Genomic DNA, 22377 nt, shown 5'->3' on the forward strand with positions numbered 1-22377 from the left:
AGCCCTATATGGGACCGGCAACAAACTTAGAGGGACAAATCTTTTCAAAACAAGTTAAAACAACACATAACACATCATTTCTTTATTTCACAAAAGTAAGCTTCTAATGAAACATAAGAAATCAAAATAACACTTGAAATAAAACACTTAGCTAAATGGTTAAAGAACGCGGGATTTTATAAGCTATCAGAATAATCCTTTAGGTATAAGCCTTCAGGAACGTAGCGAGTTAGGCACGAGGTTGGCTAACGAGTACGTCCGATCTCTAGCGCGGTCCGATCAAGAAGAACTACCAGCGGCGGAGCCTCTCCGCTCCCGCCTCAGTCAAGTTGGCAAACCTGCTCCACCAGTCTACCAACATACCGACAAAAACGCCAACTCGTGCCTACGCTCACTCGAGAGAAACCTCTCGACGTTCCAAAGCCTTCTACCTGTCATCTCAGTTCAACAACACGCCAATAGATGGCGTTACTCTCTACGCAACTTTATTTCAACAATGCGCCAATAGACGGAGTTACTCTCTACACAACTTTATTTATTTTGTTACAACCAAATAATACGTAGCTCAACATTGCTAATCGATTTTATACAGGCGTCTAAAATAATGAACTATAACGCTGCAATACGTCTTTCTGGTGTCAGGGTCCGACATATATGTATATTTTTTCATAGGTAGGTACACCTACACAAACACTCACCTGAATAACATTATTTTAATTTTCCCCTTATAAGTAATAGCCGCCACCCTTCTAACATTGCCGGGTGCCTAGTTTGACCCCTATTTGTATTCAATTAGGTACCTGACCTTTAAGATATGTCATCATTTTTAGGATAGGGTTATAAGGGTAGATTAGGTCTGCCAGTTCCTTTTCAATATTAAATATGTAATCTAACTTCTGTATAAAATAAAACTACATTGTATTAAAGAGTATTTACGTTTACAATAAGTAAAAGTATTAAATATGCACTGCGGTCCACACCTATTTTCGCAAAGCCTTATAAAGAGTTTTTGGAGTCTGTAACCTCACCTTTATCCACCCTACGGCATAAATAAAACAACATCTATGTAACATGAAGTATGTGATGCTCTGTACCACGTCACTGGTAGAACAAGGCCTAAGCCGCTCTAATGAATACACTAACTGGCTAACTTTCTGTTACAGGTACTGCAGTTTGCGACGCACACCGTGAGTCATTAGTTGATAAAAGTGACGCGTCGAGACGAATCCCTAACGACGCGGCAGAACCATTTACTAGAACCCACATCACAATGTTCCACTGACGTCACAAATCGTATCAAAACAAGTTACTTTCGCTAACTCGCATCTTAACCAACTGCGGCTTTCAAAATTCAACCTCACGCCCATATGAACAAGGTTGAAATTAAAAGCAAGCGCTATTAGATGCATATTCGTATGCGACGGTGACGTCCTAGGGAATTTTATGGTTTAATTTACATCGGTGTGCGATAGGAAATTGCCGATCCCTCGATAAAGTCTCGACGCGTCATTTTATTCCACCCTGTCGATATTTTCGCTTATCCTAGTTATCCTACGTCAGATTAGCAAGATTGCATCGAATTAAACGTGGAAATCTAGTATCAATGTAAAGGCTTGCTTTTTTGACAGATTTACAACCCATTTACTTTATCCTAACCAACTAGGAGAGTTCGTTTTTTAGCAGATTTCTCGTGAAGTATTTTGTAGCATAGGTGTCTAAAATAGGCATAGGTTTTAGGAGTTCGACATCAAAGGAAAGATAGTGTTTGTATCAAAGCCAGAGTTTACCTACATAAATATATCTAAAATGTTCCTTTGATGCCATTGTAGTGCTTTTATGAGAACTCTGCTAAAATACTGTTAGTGACGTTAGTGTTTTTAGCCTTCGTTTTCTTACTAACACGTTCAGCATTTCTTTTAAACTTACATTCACCCATTCATTGGGTGAATGGTTATTGCCGATGCCGGTAGAAGCAGCATTGTTGGCGGGGTTTGAAGTTTTTTTATGTTTTGACAGCATAAGGCTAGAACCGTTTCTTACTCAATTTTACTAGACCTCGTGATATTGTGCGAACTTACTTGTAACATACCTAATTTCTTTGACACTAGAGCAGTGGGACTGTCAAACAGGCAAGAAAAAAACCGGACAAGTGCGAGCCGGACTCGCCTACCGAGGGTTCCGTACTTTTTAGTATTTGTTGTTATAGCGGCAACATAAATACATCATCTGTGAAAATTTCAACTGTCTAGCTATCACGGTTCGTGAGATACAGCCTGGTGACAGACAGACGGACGGACGGACGGACGGAGTTAAAGGTTTAAAAAAAGGTTACTCGACATAAAATACCCTGTTCTGCTTCGCTATTATATTATAATAGATACCTATCAAGGATATTTTCTTACAGTAGGTAGACAGTCTAAAGGGGCCCACTGATTAACAGTCCGCCGGACGGTATCGGCCTGTCAGTTGTTCGGAACTGTCAAAATTTTGTTCTAACTGACAGGCCGATACCGTCCGGCGGACTGTTAATCAGTGGGCCCCTTTAGATTAGTAACAGATTCACAGGTATTTCAGTAAGTAGACATAGTGCTTGTAGGTTCAGTTCAGCCACAGAATAAATAATAGTACTAGGTACAGAAGACTCACTCTCTAACAAAACGCGTCTGTTACGATCAGGACAGTTATGGCCGCTAGGTGGCGACAGCGCCACGCGCGGCTTATGGCTAGCCACCAAAATTGGTGTGGAACGGATGTGCTTTTAGCTACCTGTTGCAAAGCGACGAAATCGCGGAGTGAGCCACGCCTGGTTCAGCCAGAAAACGGATTTTCAGCTGACTCTTTGCGCGATCAGCGCGCCCAAAATTATTTGTATACTTATCTATAATATGCTGAATTTAATATTTTTATCCTAACATTTAACGTTGGTATCGATTCAAACAAAGTGAGTTAGGACTGAATTTGCACTCGTACTACACAGATACTAAATACAGCGCCCTCTACCGGCGAGTAGCGGAACTACGAGCATTTTGTGTAGCTTGGTATAGCTTTACGAGAACAAATGAAATGTCAGTCATGTATTATTAATATTTTATGGTACACGTGTAAGTTGTAAAAATTATGATTCAATTATTAACCCAATGGATCGGACGTAAATTGTTTTCATATCGGCAAATTCCGTTTGTCGAATGCTCTACCCATTTTACGACAGGGCAGACATGAGCCCGGATAGCTCAGTCGGTAGAGCATTGGACTTTTAATCCAAGGGTCCAGGGTTCAAGTCCCTGTTCGGGCGGCTCTTTTTTTTTACTTTTTTATGTTTTATTTACAATAAGTGTACGATTTATCAGTGAACAAATTTCTTGCATTTTTGTTATATTATTTGATTTTTATGTTTTCTATTTTTATCTCTAACAAGTAGGTACATTTATTTTATGTTTTTAATCATTTTCGATAATTCAATTAATTATTCGCTAAGTACTTCGTTTTTGTACTATTATGTATGTATATTTTTATTTATGATTGTACATACCTACATAGGTAAATAATTAGTCCAAAAAAATGAGATAATTTACTAATTTTATAAAAATAAAGTAATCTTTAATTTTACAGACAAATATACCTATAAATAAATTTGGAATATCTATAACCCCGTACACAATTTAGTTAGGTAGGTACTTTGGTTTAACATTACATATTTCAAATACTATGTAAAATACATTTTTAGCAAGTGTTCATTAAATGAATTGTCTTCCGCTCCATCTAGTGGCGTGCGTATAATAAACTGCGATATCTTACTTACTACTAAAATTAACAAGTTCCTGCACGGTCTGCTTTCTACATAGTTCCGAAGATCACCAACAGATGGCATGTTATGCTGTATGTGGGCCTGTTTTTAACTATACAAGATAGATGGCGCTAGTAGTACATATAATTTAAATTCTTGGGCAATTGTTTAGTGTTGGGTAGGACTCGAGTACTTTGAGTCCTCTGCTTCAAGACTATGTACTCAGTTGTTCACTCTTACAATTAAGTCCAAACTCGAGTTCTTTTCAACTTAATAGAGACCCGATTCTTTTCTAGAGACTTGAGTCCTTTTCAGAGAACTCTCGATTTTTTTTACAACAATTTCGAAATGCATTGTCTTTATGTATAATTATTTTATGGATTAGGTACACAAATCATACAATAACGCCTAATTTCTTTACTATTATATAGGAAAAACCTATTTGTTTACGGAGTCTTTATTCGTAGGCTCGAGTTTTTTTTGAGTTGCTCTTAAAAAAAGTCTCGACAAAGGACTCGAGTTCCTACCAACACTAATTGTGTTTCCAGTTTTATATTTGCTAGGGCGAACATAGAATATAATAACATTTTTTAATACAAAAGAAGTTAATCCTTTTGTATTTATAAATTAACTCTTTATAGAACTTTGGAAATATATACTTACTACTGTTTATGTGTTATACCACAAATAAAACAAAAGGAAAAAGTATTATTATTCAATTTATAAATTCGTAAATAAAACTCGTCAAACCGATTTATATCTTAATCGTACTAGCAGGTAGTATTAAGTAAAAAATTAAAACAAACAAAACAAAATATAGAAGAAATAGGTAACACATCAGCATAACATTTAACCAATTCTATTCAATTGTCTTTATGTTACTGTACATTTATGTATTTTATTGTAAACTATGTGAGGTGAGCAATAAAGAGTATTGTATTGTAACATTTACAGTCACAAAGGCGGGCGATCTTATAGGGGGCAGCATAGGAGCCGTCAGATTTTTGGCGCGAGGCGTAAATGTGACGTTTATGCTTCCGATGTAGCCCACAGCCAGAGATGGGCATTAATCGATTAACTTTTTAATCGACTAATCAATCGATTAAAAAAGTTAATCGTCAAAATTAATCGGCGATTAATTTAGTCGACCTAACATACGATTGAAATTGAATTAATCTTAATATTAATCGATTAAATTTCTCGATTAACTCTCGATTGAAAGTAGACAGGTGGTCATTTTTGTATGTAACTAAAAATCAAAACTTCTTGCGTACACATTAAAAACCATTCCAGTGTTATAAATGTGCTTCAATAATATAAGATGGTTACATTGGTTACTATAATAATGCGGATAACTTAGCGCGGCATCTCTAGGTAAGGGTTTAGGGCTTGTAGCGCAGGTATAAAAATTAGAAAGAGAACGACGTATGTGTATGAAAGAGCAAACACATTACTTACCTCTTATCAGTTGTTTTCTATAAGGTTTCAAATTGTCAATGCAGTAATTACTTACTACTTACATCGAACGCTACACTTACATATGATTTAGCCTATGCAACTTCCAACACTGATTTCGCAGTAAAAATCGATGCTATATTTTTTTTTACCATTTTTCCTAGAATCAGGAAACAATTATGTGATACATATATTAATTTCCGGCAAAAATACAAAATCATGCATTTAAGGGTTAAACACCTGGGTAAGTTGAGAAACTAATAACACGTGGCATATAATACAGTGACATAAAATACTAAGCATACGTACTCTTTGTCGGTTTGTTTTATTGTTTACACAGGACTAGAAATTGCAAAATAGATAACAATCCGTTTATCCATAATTTGCCATTGTCATACGATCTTAAGAACTGTCAACATAACCCGAGATAAGAACAACCTTTAACAAAAAAATTTGACTACAGAGCTTAAAATGCCATTATTATATCTTCGTCAGCCGGTCTATATAATTCGCACAATAGTAAGGTACCTTTCGAGAGCAAATGCACGTGTTTGTTTAAAAAAATGATAATTTTGGTTTAGGTATGCCTATAGCGATTTCAGTATTTTATTGATAACAAAATGGGACGAACTCTAAAACATCCCTTTTCAAACAAAAACAAAATTCGAAGACGGTCGAAATTAATAGTCTCCAAGTGAACATACATAAAAATTCGTCTGTTACTTATATTATTTATAAATGTTTCAGACGAATTAGGCACCTCGTTCTTTTTTTAAAGTCGGTTAAAAAGACCATATTTATTGCTAAAATTAATCGAGAGAAAATTAATCGAACTAATTAATCGATTAAAAAAATTAATCGCCGGTAATTAGTCGACGATTAATTTAATCGTGACAATATTAGTCGGAGCTTTTCGACTAAAATTAATTAATCGTCACTTTTAATCGTTGCTCGCGATTAAGTCGGTTAATTTTAATCGTTAATCGTCAGTCGATTACATTTTGCCCAACTCTGCCCACAGCATGCACAAGGAAACGTACACCTACGTGAACGGTAGATGGTAGCACTTGTTTTGGCAATGTACATGTGCACATATGTTTCCGATTCAGGCCTCAAGATGGCAGACCCTCCAACGCGCACGGTCCCTATACCTTTAGCCGTAATACGTATGTACTTGTAGGTTTACATCGTTCAAAATGGATTTAGATGTTGTATCGCTTTTATTTTACTAGGTACCATACCTATTTTTAAAGAGATACAAAACAGAAAAAGTAATCGCAAAGTCAAACCCAAAATAGCCATGACTCTTCAATTGTTGTTTTTTTTACGCTTGTTTGTCAAATAATTCACTATTGTCGAAATCTACTTTAAATGTATAATAAGTTGGGAATACCACGACGTAGTAACATAACAATACAAATGCAACACCGGCTTGGGAATACCCATTTTTTGTTTTCTTTTTTCAAGACTAGGTACTCAGGGTGAAAAATCCCGGATCCCGGTAAACTATTTTTTTAAGAAAACAAAACAATGGTGGCTATTACTCTTTTATTCACGATCACGATCTTGCTAGCGTCCAATGCAAAGGGTTAAAATAAAGAAAATTGACTGAAATAGCAAGTTGTGTTGTCAGCATTAAGATTTTTGGGTTTCCTTTAGCTACTTAGGACCTCTCTCTGGAGCTTAATGCCGAGTACACATTGGGCCAACGTAGGCCAGAGACGCAGCTATGAATGACTTGAATGAGCAGAGGAATGAGTTAGCAATATCGATTGCTTTTTCTAACGCACAACCGCGTCCCTTAGCCTATGTTGGTCCAATATGTGAACCTACTCGACATAAGGCTAACCTTAGTACCCTATTATTAGTAGTTTTGAAAGTTAGTTTAGTATATTTGGATAATCCGTCTTAGGTAATTTTAGACCGACACCTTAACACCGACAGGCATTAAACAAAAAAAAACAGACAAAAGCGATAAATAATATATACAGTGCTATGCTTAGGTACTTAAATATACTATAACTAAATAGTCTTACATACTTATGTATTTTTTGCACTGCAAAAATATTTTGCCTAGTTATATAAAACATTAAATAACAAAGAAGTACCTGCTGCTGTTTTTATTTATATATTACACTTGACCCCCGTCACGTGTCGGATAACAATAGTTTTCGGCGTAAACATTTGAAACGTTTTTGAAAACGTGACCGATACGAGTTGAAAACGAATTTTATGAAACAAGTAGAACAAGTAAAAACTTTGCGACAACGGTTTCTTTTTCCTGAATAATCTCTATGCCGTTCTTGAGTAAAATTACGACACTAAAGTACATATTCTAAACTAAAAAAAAACCCTTAAGCGTCTATACACTCACTATTATTGAAATCCGATTACTTTGCAGTCTGATAAAGAGGGAGCCACACTCATTTTTGACTGGCCTAACAAAACAATGAAACTATTAACATAGGAGTGAATTGCAAAAAAAATGTACGTAATTAAGCGCAGTTAAGAAGCTGTGATTAGTCTTAACTTAATTGATTCATTTGTGTTACGAAAATTAACTATGTAAATTGTGTTGTATTGTATTTATTGTACATACTTAATTCGTACACATATATAAAATTAATTATGTAAATTGTATTGTATTGTATTTATTGTATTTAATTCGTACACATAGGTATAAGTCTTTAGCATACGCTAACACACTTTCATGCATCTAATTAAAATAGAAATGGCTTAATTGTGGTAACACAGTGGAATCAATTAACTTTAGACTAATTACAGGTGCTTAACTATGTACATTTTTTTTGCAATTCACTCATAGACGTTTGCATGTTAAACAGCATTTAACAAAAAGTGAGGCACACGTCGGTTGCGAAGAACCATGGCTGCGCCGCATTGCGGCGGTCGATGCTCGAGTACCATCGGCGCTGATGATGGATCGCTATATTTAATCGGAAGCGATGCTTTTTACTCAATAGCTATATGAATAAGCGAATTGCTTTGGAACGTTGAAAGGAACATGAGTTGTAGGTAGGATGTAGGGTAATAAATAAGTTATGTTAGCGGCTATACCTACTGCTAATGTTAAACATGTCCTTTAATATAAGATTATTTTTGAGCGTCAAGGTTTAGTAAAGTAATCAAGCAATTTGAAATAATGTATCGGTAGGTGCGTTAGGTCCCTTTTGAATCCGAATTCTTACCGGAATACAGATATTTTAGCTCTGTAATCTACTACAACTGTAAAAGCCTTACGTAAATATGTAATTATACTAAAAAGTTTTTAAATATGAACACCATTCTAAAATTTAAGTGGCAAATGTATCTGTAACATTACTGATATTTTTCACCACAGCGTTATCTTCTTCTTTGAACATTGCATTGCATACATGTAACGTGGTTTTTTCTTGCGCTAAATTGTTTTTTTTTTCTCGTATGTTTATCTTTCAAATTAAACAGTCCACTTGTTCTACCTAACCATGCCTTCTACCGACTTAAAATAATAGAAATCGAGACGCGCCTATAAAGTAAACTAAAAGTAATAAATAGTAAAAAAAAGTCGTATATTTAATGTGTAGTTTGAGCTACACAAATCCAGCGTTCCTTAGGGTCGAAGCCCGCGCAGGCTAGGTCACCCTGGATGCCCTAGCGGGAATAACCTCGGCGTGCCTCGGCCAGACTTTACAATAACCTGCGCTCGGGAATATAGGGGTTAACCCTTTACAATACATGAAAATACGATTCACTTGAAACTGACCCTTTGAGGGTTTATCTAACACATGTCATACATCTAGGGCAAAAGGGGTGTTGTAAACCGCTAGTAAACTAAATAGTAAAATAAATGTCGATGGGAAAATAGATGGTTTCGTAAATAATTTTCCACATCAGTAGTTTTTTTTTTAGTTTGAATATTTGTTGGAAAACTAGGTATTTCTTTACATTCGAAATATACGCTGAACTGAAGGATATACGAGTGCCTACATTATTTTAATATAATAATTTAAAATAAAATCTTAGTGCACAACGTGTGCACAAGGGCGTGATTTAGCTACAATGATTTTAATTTTAAGAAAAGGACGTTTACTAACTCAAATCTTAGTTTCTTATACGGTAATCATTTTATACCTGTACGATATTATTACTTGATAAATTTCCTATTTTTTAACATTCCTTTCATTCATAATTAAGAATTGGCACACTTAAAAACTTGTAATTTTCTCTTTATTAATCATATTAATGCTATATAATAAGATTTCATCATGGCGAAAATAAGTTATCGACGTCGTCATCCTCATTGCGTTAGTCGTTTGCAGTGCGTATACGCATTTCTCGTTACATAATAGCAACGTAATGTACATACTTAGTAACATTTCGATGTAAAATATGTGTATAGGTTACGGTTGAAAACACTGTAGTGGGTCCACACATCACAGAATTAATTCTGTACAGCCGTTTTTTGATCAATTTTCAAGTCTTCAACATCATCACTCATCAGCCTGTTCTAATCCACTGCTGGAATCACCATAAAAAGCTATATCAAAGAACAGGGACGGGACATCAAACTTAACACATTATTAAGTCAATCATAACCAATTTTATATATGTATTTTATTCGTAGACACAATTGTCACAGACGAAACAAAATACATATAAGAAAAACGTACAAAGAAGAAAGTTCCACGAAATGGCCTCATCTCAGCATGTTGTTGGCTACTTCCAGCGCTGATCTTACAATCATCATTAATACACCGTGAAATTTTAGTGGTTGTTTTCCCGCAGCGAGATGATTTTGAACATGATACTGTACAACTTTCCCCAAGGAACATAGGTCGAAATATGAAAAAAAAAATTCGAAGTATGGGAAGTCGAAATTTTTTTTTCATATTTCGACCTATGTTCCTTGGGGAAAGTTGTACAGTATCATGTTCAAAATCATCTCGCTGCGGGAAAACAACCACTTAAATTTCACGGTGTAAAATCGTATATCATCTTATATCATTCACGGCTTCTTATTCAGCTCCTGTAGATGTGCGTACGGTCAGCCAAGGAAGTGGAAACCACTTCCTTGGCTGACTGTACATCTTCACTGATGAGTGATGAGGCTGAAGGATTTGCACAGGTTTTTGTTTGCATCATGCCCTCTATTATCTGAGAGGCATCTCTTCTGGTCTAGTCTGGCCTACTCGCTGTACATCGTGGACACCCTGTTAAACTACAATTTAGCATATGTGAAACAATAAAATACCACTTTTTTCACGCCTCACTCGGCTTGGGTGGAATAGTATCAGATTGTAGGTTTTGACGATTAAAGAGGAAGCAATGCAAAGTGTTGTTACAACATTTGTAACGAAATGTTATTACTCTTCCTATTATGTAGTACTAAATACTATAATTAGCTGAAATTTATAGCTGTAATTGCGGCTTTTAAAAGCATATGCAATCAAGTAATGTTGAAATCATTAATCGTTTCATAGAAGCACTAAGGAAGTATCATTGATGAAAACTGTTTTGATTTGAGAAACAAGATTTATAAAAAAAATCTTCGTTCATTAATAAAGGACACTATAATAATTTGTATCTGTGCCCTATATTTATAAAGTTTTTCTGAACTAGTGGGCTGTGCGCGAACCCCGTAAAACGTAGATCTAAATCTAGGAATGAAGGCCAAGTGAACAAATGCCCCTATCCGTGTTTCCCAATTTGATACCAGCAATTTGCCTCAACAGCTTGGAATCAATTTCATCGTGAACTTATGCCCCGCGCCTTAGGGAATGATTATTAGCTCAAAGTACATGCCTGCTATTCGTAACGCTCACAGTGCATGCGGGGTTTATCAGGTTTTGTTTTTGAATGAAAGAATAGACACAGCTGCAGCTGTGTGTGACTTAAATATATAAAAACTATAAGAAAAAGGAATTCGTTTGCTGGATTACTTACTTATCTCATGAACGTAAAGGTACCTGACATGCCCAAGGAACTACTAGACTACCATTACCTACTTGAGACCTAATACCGGCCACCATATAAACTACGAAAATAGGTGGGCGATATTCATAATTCAGAAGACAAGATACGTTACCTTATGTGATTCTGTCCATTATCCACAACCCATAGGATTATTGATCACTGCCATCACACTCCCAGTTTCTTGTTAGCTATCTTACCTAGATGGCGTCTCAAGTACCTCTTCAAGTTTTAACTTTCCAACCTTAAAAATCGAAAATAGTTATTTGTACAACAAGAGATCAAAGTTTGATATTTCTTCGAGTGCTTATTTTGAGTCCCGTGCAAGCGAAAGATATAATAGTTTAGAATCTTGAGCGTAGTAAGGGATTCAAAAGCGCACGAGATGTAAATAACTTTGATCTCGTGTAGTACACAAAATTTTTCACCCTAAGCAGTGAGAACATACCTAGAGGGACAGAGATAATAGAACCCAAGTATATCGAACTTGTATTAGACCCCGCATGTTGAAATGACATTTGACTATAAAGGTAACTTGAATGTCATTTTGTCTCACTCAGTGAGCAAAATCGCATTTTGCTCACTGTTTTTAAGAAGCAAAGTACCCTTGTTCGAGCTGCTGAGGTGAAAACGTTATTTGCCTTTCTGTCGCTCGACTTTGCAAGAGTAGAGCTCTGTTACTGAAGAAGTCCCAACGCTATTTTGCCCATCCATGGTCTCTTCTATAATACCTTAATACCAAAGGTAATATGGCTAGACGCGAGGCAAACGTTCGCCTGTACCTAAATGAATGGGAACACTACTCAGTGTCGACATTCATCGCTCACGTCGGCTCAAGGTACTTATTGGATATTCCGTGTTGACAGGTGTCATTATAATAATCATGGCGCTTGGCTAACAATCTGCGGTTTGACGTTCCCCGTAGAGGGATCACTTGCACGTGCACGGCTTGTAATATATTGATTTTATAGGTAGACAATGTAGACATGTAGGAGCATTCCATGAAATTGTCTGCGAATTTTCTGAAGATTTGAGTTTCCTTTTCTATGACAAATAGTCAAAAATATGCACAGAAAAATAATCGCCTAAAAAAGTCGCAACACAGGAAATAAAATGCGTTTGTACGGGGCAGCCCGTGGAATGCTCCTGAAACATATTATGGCGCCAGTTTCACTATCTTGAAAATGAAAAACTTGACAATTAAAAAATCTTGTCAATTTCGGTCCGTAAATAGCGACTGTACTTAACTAGCAGTAATAGCACTAACATTTACTTGTTAGACCAGCAATGTACGGTGAATTGTCATTGCCGGCGTGACAAACAGGGAATTGGTAAAAGAGGCCGGCCGTCTGCTTCTTAAAACGGTAGAGTTTAATATCATTTGGTAGTTACATGATTTGTGTGAAATATGTACAAAGAGAAAAAACCTCTATAATGAACATATTTGTTGTATTTAAGAGCGTTTCGTAATCTAAAAGGATGATCATATATCACGCACGGACACATCGGGATTTGAAAAGTTGTGTAAAAGTGAAACATGGCCCCGTTTCCGCCTCTTAGTGCAGCGACGTTTTCTATTCCTGTATCTTTTATGGTCTTCCAGTAATTTATTCATTCCGAATGTGATATTTGAATCAAAGAGGTTTAATTTTTCTGTCTACTATTCTTTATTTTCGTTTCGTTTTAATGATTTAGTCTACAATAAACAAACACACACCTCTATAAAAAAGTGAACATTATTCAACCGTATACCATTATTTTCTTCATTTGTCAGTCATGGTCTTTTTATTTCAGTTGTAACATCATCTTAGTAGTACATATTTATATGTCATCTTCTGACCGGCTTCGATCACGATGGAGCTATACTATTTATTACGTAGATTTGATAGGCTCTCGGGTAGCAATGCTTTTTTGCAACACAATATGTTACCACGCACATCCGCAGGTTATCCAATTTTTACTAAATAATTGCCAGACAATCATTGAAATTTTTGCTGCTACCACATATTTGTAGTAGACATTTATTTTTTCTGTAAAGTGTTGTTACACTGACTGTGTGAAATGTGGAATGTAATTTTATAATAGTAATATAAAAGTAGATTAATTGGACTACTTTGAAAGTTAATAGTTAACTTACTACATAGGTAATATAAATCTAACACAACACGAAACAATCGGTCATTTTACTAACATTACTATTTAAGACTAAAATAGTTCTTGGCAAGTAATTATTACTATTAATAATTACAAATGAAAAGCCACAGGGAACCACGTGCTTAAATTGCGTAAACTCCCAATCTATTTTCACGAGAACAGTGAAAGTAAATTCAATTTGCTTTGCAATTGCTTTCATTGACTTCTTGTTTTCTATTTACTTGTCAAGTTTGTATAATTTATACGGAATAGGCACGGATTCTGCAAGTGCAATTTAGGTTTGAACTCATCATTTTGCACTTCCTTGATGTTTATTCAATTCCGTTTCTTATTTCTCCCACTGAGAGCTGTTGCAAGCCAATGCAAGCAAATTCAGTACAAGTCTTGTTGTTTAAAACGCCAGGTTAAAACGCCTTTAGTTTTGGGAAGCAGCCCAAACGTAATGAATGAATGAAAAGAATGTTTTTTTTTTATTTCAGGCAACTAGTAGTAGAAGGGAGCAGGGGGGGGGGGGGTAGTAGTAGGTAATGCGATTGATGTCTAATTTGGATACATCACAGGATAATATTTAACCAGCCATTTCTTATCGCTAAACCAAATCATTTTGACTTGTCTCAACAATTTCACGATCAATTGTGCTCAAAGAAAAAAAAACAATGCGGATATGTGGTTGGTTTATATGAAATAAAATGGTACTCCAGGAAATCTTGCCAACGTATTCAACGTAGTGATAGAAATGCAAGATGTGCATAAGCAACCGCATGTAATATTTACATAACATAACAATTTAGCACAGGTACGAAGGCTACCCCGCTCGTTTGTTACGCACAGCCATTTATTATCATTTTAAATTGCGGCTTTGCATCGTTGTTGCGCCGTGTTGCGTGCACACAACTAAATAGCTGTAATCATTCCAAGAGTTCAACGGTAAACGAACACATCTGTTTGTATTTTAAATATTATTGTGACATTTTGATAATGATGTAGGTACATAAATATTGTAATGTGAATTGCAAGATTAGATGGACAATTCGTATTATTAACCGATTTAAAAATTCCCTAAGGGACGATATTCTCAATTCGGTTGTATGTTTTTCACCTCAGAACTCTGTCATTTCTCAAGCGATTTGGATTATTTTTTTGTTTAAAGTTTATTTACAGAAGCCTTACAGATTGGTCCCTATTATGTTAAAATCCAGTTCTAATGATGGGATCCATGTCGAATCGAGAGAACTCCTCACTCCTCATATGCATACTTATAGCGATTTTTTATAAATCTAAAAACCGAGCATTGGCATAAACAGTGCTATTTGGTTAAATGGAACTGCTGATGAAGACCAAAATGTCGTTTTAGGCCTGAGGCGTAATTGTTTTGAGCTGCACTATGGTCGTAAATAATTCTAATAACATTTTAAACTCTTTTGTGAAGCCGGTTTTTTCTATTAAAGATTATATTTCATTCAAAGTAAAATAGCTTGAAATGGCTCATCAATTTCATCATTATGATCAGATATAATTTAAAAAGAACCCTTGAATATGTATTAGTTATTAACTATTACGTCCATGTTACTTTAGACTAACTACCGTTTTAGCCTCCATTAAAACTCATAAACCTATTTAAAACGTGACTGTAGAACAAATACAAATTATTTACCTAGTTGACAAAGAAGTAACATTTATTAATTAACTACTAAGTTTCTATTTTTTATGAATTGTAAAGAAAATGTCATGTATGATTATACCTACCTATTCTATTTTTCTATTACGTTCACGAACCATCTCTCTTTTGTTGTAGTTTTCTTTGTTGCACTACAACGCGCAAAAATAAACTATTCACAGAATCGTAATGTTTATTCAGGTCACAGTGGTAGGCAGTGATCATTGACAAGTCCCTTTGTGGTATATGGAAATTGCACATAATAAATACCTAGGCATTGGTGTAATGCCAACCCGCGTACACATTGCGAGAGCGCCAAATGAGAGCTGCAAAATATTCATAATGTTTGTTACTTGCACAATCTCTTTATGGCCTTTTATAATCTCAAGTTTCTTTATACCTCTAATCCCTTTGTGCAATATTGATATCGCCTAAAGATCAAATATTTGCCTTACCCAACTGGCGGCTGTGCTGTAGATAATGAAAGCTATTAATTGTCACTACCTGTCTTGCTGTGCCCTACATAGCATAACCCCAATAAACATCCGCCATTGGAACGAGATGAAACATCGACCACAATCTGATAATTGTTAAGCAATTAGATGTTACATATTGGCAATTATGTTTTATTTACGTTGCAATATTAAAGCATCGTCTCTGGAACGTTCTTGATCAGAATCTACTTCTCTAGTTACGTAATAGTTAATGGTATATAGTATTTTAAGTCTTTCTAACAAACGACTATAAATTTTAATCACCTTTGTCTTAGTAACTTTAGTATCATTTTATTGCTACAAATCTAGTGTTTTAGTTGCAAACATAAATTCAGTCGATCTACGTGTAAATCCCTGCCAATAGTATAAATGCAAAAGTAGCTCTGTCTGTCTGTCTAAGATGAAATTTAGCATGGAGATAAGTTGAGGCCCATGGATGGGCATAGGATAGTTTTTATCAATCATCAGCATCCTCAGTGTTGTCACATCTACCAATTTTTAGGTAGATCTACCTATTTTACCTGCGTCCTACCTATCTACCACCTTCGACGTCAAATCTACCTATTTTTATCAAAATATTACGGTATAAGCAATTTTCCTCCATGCGTGTAACAAAACGTTACTTACGCGGCAAATTTGGAAAATGTAGGCGTGAAGGGATATCGTCTCATAGAAAATTTGAATTTCGTGCCTTTTTTACTGACATATTTGCTTGATTTGCTTGTTCATAAATATTTTTAATACATTTTTAATAATTGTACCCTGACAAGCTAGCGTTTCAGTAGAAAAATGGGGCAAATTTAAAAATATTAGCAAGAAGGATCGATATTTCATACAAATTTTGAATTTCGCGCCCATTTTTTCTGACTAAAGCTAAGTAGGTAGATCTACCTATTTTTCATTTTAAATTCTACCTATTTCTACCAAGTTTTGCATCGTGTTCTACCACTTAGACAAAATTGTATGTGACAACACTGAGCATCCTTCCACGCAGACGAAAATCGCAGACAGGCGATAGTTGTTATTATAAAAAGCTTTGACATTTCAATTACCGCACCAAACACATGTTGGCACATGCCTCCTATCATTTTTTGTTGAGCAACGCCAAAAAGAAAACTACTATTTCATGTCACGGTATCTGTAACATGCTGAGTTGTAAACACTTTTTTGTGCTCCCAAAGGGTGTGATCAAGGTCGATGGCAGCACGTTTCTTTTAAATGCTATGCTCTAGCGATTACGTAATTGTATGGGATAAACAAGCAAGATGTTTTTAAATCCCTAGGTAATATTGTTTTAGGAATACTTCCCCATCTAGTGTATGATTAGCGCTCACGAAGATAAAGGGACTAAGAGATTACAATGAAAAAATTATAGATGTGTGACGATGCTTTGTAGAGTAAATTATGAATAATGAATACGTGTCAGATAATTTTCGCTCTAATTGAAGTCTTCAATGAGTTCATTAGATAAGCTAGCGCCACGCAATGTTAAATATACTTATTTTGAGGAAGATCCACCTAAATTATAGATTTAGACAGTATCTTTATTCGGAGAAAAATATTTTTTAAAGAATGTCAGATGGTTAGATACTCGTCACGTTTTAGTTAATATCTTCAAACCTTAGAAAACATATCTATTTATGTATCGATTTAGCCTGTTTTCATCTGCTGCTCAGGATAAGCCTCCTACATAAGCTCTTCAGAATGTAAGTCACGAGAAAAACTAACATGCATTAAAATAGTAATCCATAAATTTAACGCGGAAAGCTTTTCGAGCTTCAAAAGCTCGTTAGAATTCGCATAACAGTATTAGCTGTATGTTAAGCAGTTTAACCGTTGTGGCGACAGTGTTTTGCAGACAAATGCTAAATCTGTCGCCCGCTAAACGGCTCACTTACGTGTTCCACCGTTTCGTGTTGGTTCGCAAATTATTAGCTTTTCTATAATTGCCCCCACTTGAGTTATTTCACCATTGTTTTTAGCCTCAACTTCAAATTAAGTTATTTTTTTTTATTATTCCGGGAATAATATTATTCACGTTTATAATATTTTTGATGTGAAAACTTCTTTAGCGGCGCTGAGCACTTTTTGAGGTGGGGAAAAAATGATAAACTCGAGACAGCGTAAGGCGTAACGCGTAAGGCGTCTCTTCTCTCTTTCTACCGCACGGCGAAAATGTATGCCTGAGCCTGCTGTTTCATGTAGGCGGCGCAGGGCGCTTGCGTGACGTTATGTTATGTGTGACGGACAATGTTATTCACCAAAGAACTTTAGTCATAACCTCCTAGTGAGTATTATATTCTTTGGTCATAACGTATCATAATCAGGTAAATTATTTAAAACTGGACTTTTATATTAAGCAATAAAGCTCAATGTTCTAATCTTGTACGGGCTGAAATACGAGGAAATCGCTAATAAAAGTGAACTCTAGTACTGGTGAATAAAACTCAAAATGTCATGACCAAATATACTTAGATGCGAGGTCTGCAAGATAACTTTACAATTTCTATTCGAATTTTAAACAATTAACGCTACAAATTTAAGCTCACTGGCCAGCAATTTCGGAACTAAAGTTTTTCAATAGAAAGGAGGATGGGTCAATTATACATAGTGCTGCAGACATTTTGGACTAGTCATTGAGTTTTCACTTCTGTCGGCACTCCCGGAGTGCAACCCGTTGTTTTTTTTTTTAACAATCGACACTTGACCTGTAACCACACCCTTTCCGATAAGACAATGTTATGTTTCCTGGTAGTTTCCTTCTATAATTGTTTATCGTAAATTAGCATGTAGGTTTCCTGTATTGTGGAATTTGTTATTATTACACATAATAATATAACATATGTTATACCTAGTAAAATAGATTTTTTTATTAAATCTAACAAAATAAACTAAAGTTAATTCAATGCCAATCCATCAACGCATAATCGTTTTAATGACACATACAATGTTGCACAATTTTCTCTAATTACCGTTTCCACGTATGCTTCATCGTCAAGGCTAACCTTCTTCAATGCTAAAAGCCATTGTCCCGGGGCCTCAGTGTAATAAGTGAAGCGAGAGATTTACGTCATAGGTTATTTTCGTCAACCGAAAACCTAAAACGGTCCTCTCAAGTCTCTCAACCACGCTGTTTATCGTCGCTGAATATATTTATATTTAGCATAAGGTGCGAAATTTCCAAAAGCGACCAATTTTAGCAGCATTCTAAATAATACACACATCTTACTTAGTTATTATTATTACGATCGATGATGTCACCAGTCACCGAGTCGAAAACATTCCTCTACAGCTACCGCGTACCAGCGGTATACTAAATTATCATTTCTTCTTATCGTTGTGGGAACATGTTGGACGGATATGATCTCATGTTTATGTGTTAATAATGCTAACTGAATTAAATTCAAAGTGACTCTTTGAATGTTTATATTGTTTCCTATCGACGTTAAACTGTATTTCTGCGTTGCGGCGTTATAATTCCGAAGCTATTTGGGATGGCGATCGCAAAAATAAACTGCATCCACTAAATTTAATATAAACGGCGACATAATTAACATTTTCGTTCCTGAAATTGACGCCAACGATCTCGACGGATTCTACTACGAAATTCGTTAATAATAAAGTTATATCATTGCGACATTCCTATTGCGTTATGATCCCATCCATCATAAAAAACTTCCGAGTCACTCTCATTTCATACAATAAGTATCTTACAAGTCAATGACCGCATCGTTTCGCCATAATGAATGTTCATCCATCAACACTGGTACCCGGAAGTCAGTGAAAAGTTCGACGGACGACCTTCGCCTACCGAAGAATCGGCCTTGGGGTGAAAACTCCCTTATACCAACATCACCCTCATGTAATTTGATACTGCGGTCGTTAGCTTATGCTTCCGCATTAGTTCAACGTCCGTCCTTCAGGGCCCATCAGGGTGTAACATTACTAATCACATTAGTATTTAGTTACCGTGTAAGCATTCTGATCGAGGACGTGTCGAGTTATATTTTTGTATTAAATCTTATGTCACTATTATAGAAAACACCTAAAAGGTCGGCAACGCGCATGTAACACCTCTGGAGTTGCAGGCGTCCATAGGCTACGGTGACTGCTTACCATCAGGCGGGCCGTATGCTTGTTTGCCACCGATGTGGTATAAAAAAAAACTTCTCACCAAGATTTGTTTTCACTAAGTCAGGACTTTGTATCTTTTGCAACTGCTTCCTCCCTCACTCAAAGCAAATAAACCAGTCGATATCATTTGTTACACTAAGCTAAGTCATGTCTGCAGTAGCTGAAATCAACCATGTATCATATTTAGCTTGAAACATCGCTTGATCACTAACTCATCCGTCTAGTCTTCGCTGTTTGTGTTCGTTCGATTCGTCATGGTTTAATTCGGTACACAGTGGGTGGCGAGCGTTGCAACTTCATCATTTCATTACCCACTTTATCTGTTGTCATTGGTGTGCTGCTTTATTTGTATCGTAACTGTTCAATATGTCACTATTATTTGATTCGTTTCCGTGCCCATGTCAAGTTGGTCAAAAAGAAATTGAGTAATTGCCTTTTTAGGCTAACAGTCAACTTGCATACCTATTTCATAAAAAAACGGATTGTTTAGCTTCAGAGAAAGCAATAGAACCAATCCATTCACAACTGCTGCGAATGTAAATGTGTTATTGTTTTGGTTAATCTAAACGTAGGTGAGCATAGCAAAGTTCCATACGAAGAAGTATTCCTATCCGAATTCTCCATTAGAGATACTTACGCAAATACTGTCCACTGATAAAGCACGTGCAACGTTTGAAAACCAATTTATATCGCGTTGAAGACATCTCGCTTATAAATTAGTGTCGCATATATTTCTGAATTCCCGATTCGCGCGTCAGCATAATATTTATACCTCGTGACTATCCCAAGGCTGTGGCCCGTTTTGCAAATAAATTCACCGTGTAACAGTGTCATCCAACTCGCCATGCGTAATGTTATTTCTTCCAATACATGACACTTTTACGCAGCATACAAAATTAAATATCATGCAACCAGTATTATGGAACCTGGCCCAACATGAAGAAACAAAAGTTATTGTTTATTATTCAAAAAAAATTGTAATTACAGCGTTCGCCAATACATTACAATCTTAAATACTAACCAACATTACTTAACCTAATTTTTAAATTCACTACACTATACTACTTAATTAATACAGCGATTCAAATATTCGTTTACATTCTTTTACAAGCTGTGACCACTTGGATGCGAACACATCAATGTGTGGTGCCATATTAAGCACAGAGTTGAGCAGCGTGAGTGCGGTGTGTAGCGGCGCTTGGCGCAGCAGGCCGCTGCGCGCGGGCGGCGCTGCCAGCAGCCGCGCGCTGCGCAGTCGCCCGCGCGCATCAGGTGCATACAGTCTTACTACCTCACACACCAGCTCTACACAATCCACCCTATTATGGATGACGCCTAGGGCGAGCTTCGCTACTGCTAGGTGTCGTCTGATTTCTAGTGATTCGTACCCTAGCATGCCTAGCAGGAAACGCGTCGGGTACATGTATGGATAATAAGTAAATTGTTTTTTGTATAAGTTATGTTGGGTTCGAAACAAATATAACTTAATATCTTCTACCAGGGGCCCATTTCTCGAACGGTAAGTATTAGACTAATATTATTAGTCCACAAACCGTCAAATCGTATGGGTTTCCATGACAAGACACTAATAATGTTAGCCTAATATGGTTCGAGATATGGGCCCCAGCATTTGTTTGCTGAGAAAAAAATGTCCAACAAAGCTTAGTTTTCACCTAGATAACGCAAGAGATAATTGCGACATTTTTGGAAAATTGGTTACCGAGTAGACCTTGGGATTGTGTGCAGCGGTATGATGAGGAGTATTATAGCCAAGCTGAGGTAAAAACATAAATGGCAATAAGTCGTGTCAATCTACAACCAACACAACACAGCAACATCTTGTTTACCCATACTTGTGTTGTTGTTTACATATCGTAAAACATTGATGCGACGGAGGTTATCAGGGTGGCATGTGTACACGAGGTACTCCAGACCTGCACTTGTTCCTGTCTCAATGCCACTCCGACCTTTCTAGTACGTTAACCTTTACATATTTTATTCAGAACATTACCCTTTGAGCTTTCATTTACAAAGGACCTTTTAAATTGTCCGAGTTATTAAAAAGGCCATTTGTTTTCTTTTTCTGCGGCATTATCGAAAACAACGATTTTCTCGTAGTTAAGTAAATGCCTACTTTTCCTTTTCATTTTCATAAAAAAACAATCCATCCATCTACGGCCCGTAGATTTAGTAACTGATAAATGGGCTTCCGACGTCTTGCTGACGAGCAAGTTTTTCAAGCTCAAATGACGATATGAGCTTGAAAAACTTGCAAAACTTAACAATCATTTCAAATTTAAAAATAACAAAAGTGTAAAATCTTAAATTGAAATTTTATCGGAAAAATAACACATCCGTAAATTTTAGTCGCAAAAATATGGCGAATATCGTGGCATCAGTAAACTATTTGTTTTAAAAAACCATTTAAGTGAGACCTTCAGCTTTTATAGCAGTTCCTCTAATTTATATTTGGGATGATCTAAGCGAGGGGCGCGGAAGGTCATCGTTGTCTGGTGGTCTGTGCTGACGGTCAAGGTTAACACGGCGCCTGGCTGGCCGCAGATAAAATAAACTATCGCGAAAATGTAAATACATAATATGTTGGATCTGCTACCTGTTTGACTGAGTCAGTGTAGGATGTGGGTTCTGTATCTTTAGATAATTCTTGTTAAGGTCCAGTATTTGCTTAGAAGTAAATCATTCTAGTCAAAGTTCATATTTAGTGTTTAAAA

At 36.1% G+C, this 22377-nt stretch overlaps 1 protein-coding gene and 1 non-coding gene across 8 annotated transcripts in view; both read left to right on the forward strand.

Moving 5' to 3' along the window:
• The window catches only part of LOC134790156 (PAX-interacting protein 1-like), a 173849-nt gene that overhangs the window by 56213 nt on the left and 95259 nt on the right, over positions 1 to 22377 (forward strand). Inside the window, exon 2 of one of the 7 annotated variants that reach the window (XM_063760966.1) lies at positions 1164 to 1187. The exons of the other annotated variants lie outside the window; for them this stretch is intronic. Coding sequence (XP_063617036.1) covers positions 1164 to 1187 — 24 coding nt within the window. The remainder of the gene's footprint in view (positions 1 to 1163; positions 1188 to 22377) is intronic. 7 annotated transcript variants of the gene reach the window in all.
• Positions 3220 to 3292, forward strand: Trnak-uuu (transfer RNA lysine (anticodon UUU)). Its single transcript has one exon. It is a non-coding gene; the product is annotated as a tRNA-Lys (tRNA).

The sequence above is a fragment of the Cydia splendana genome, chromosome 4 (assembly GCF_910591565.1).
Source record: "Cydia splendana chromosome 4, ilCydSple1.2, whole genome shotgun sequence".
In the NCBI taxonomy this organism is placed as follows: domain Eukaryota; kingdom Metazoa; phylum Arthropoda; class Insecta; order Lepidoptera; family Tortricidae; genus Cydia; species Cydia splendana.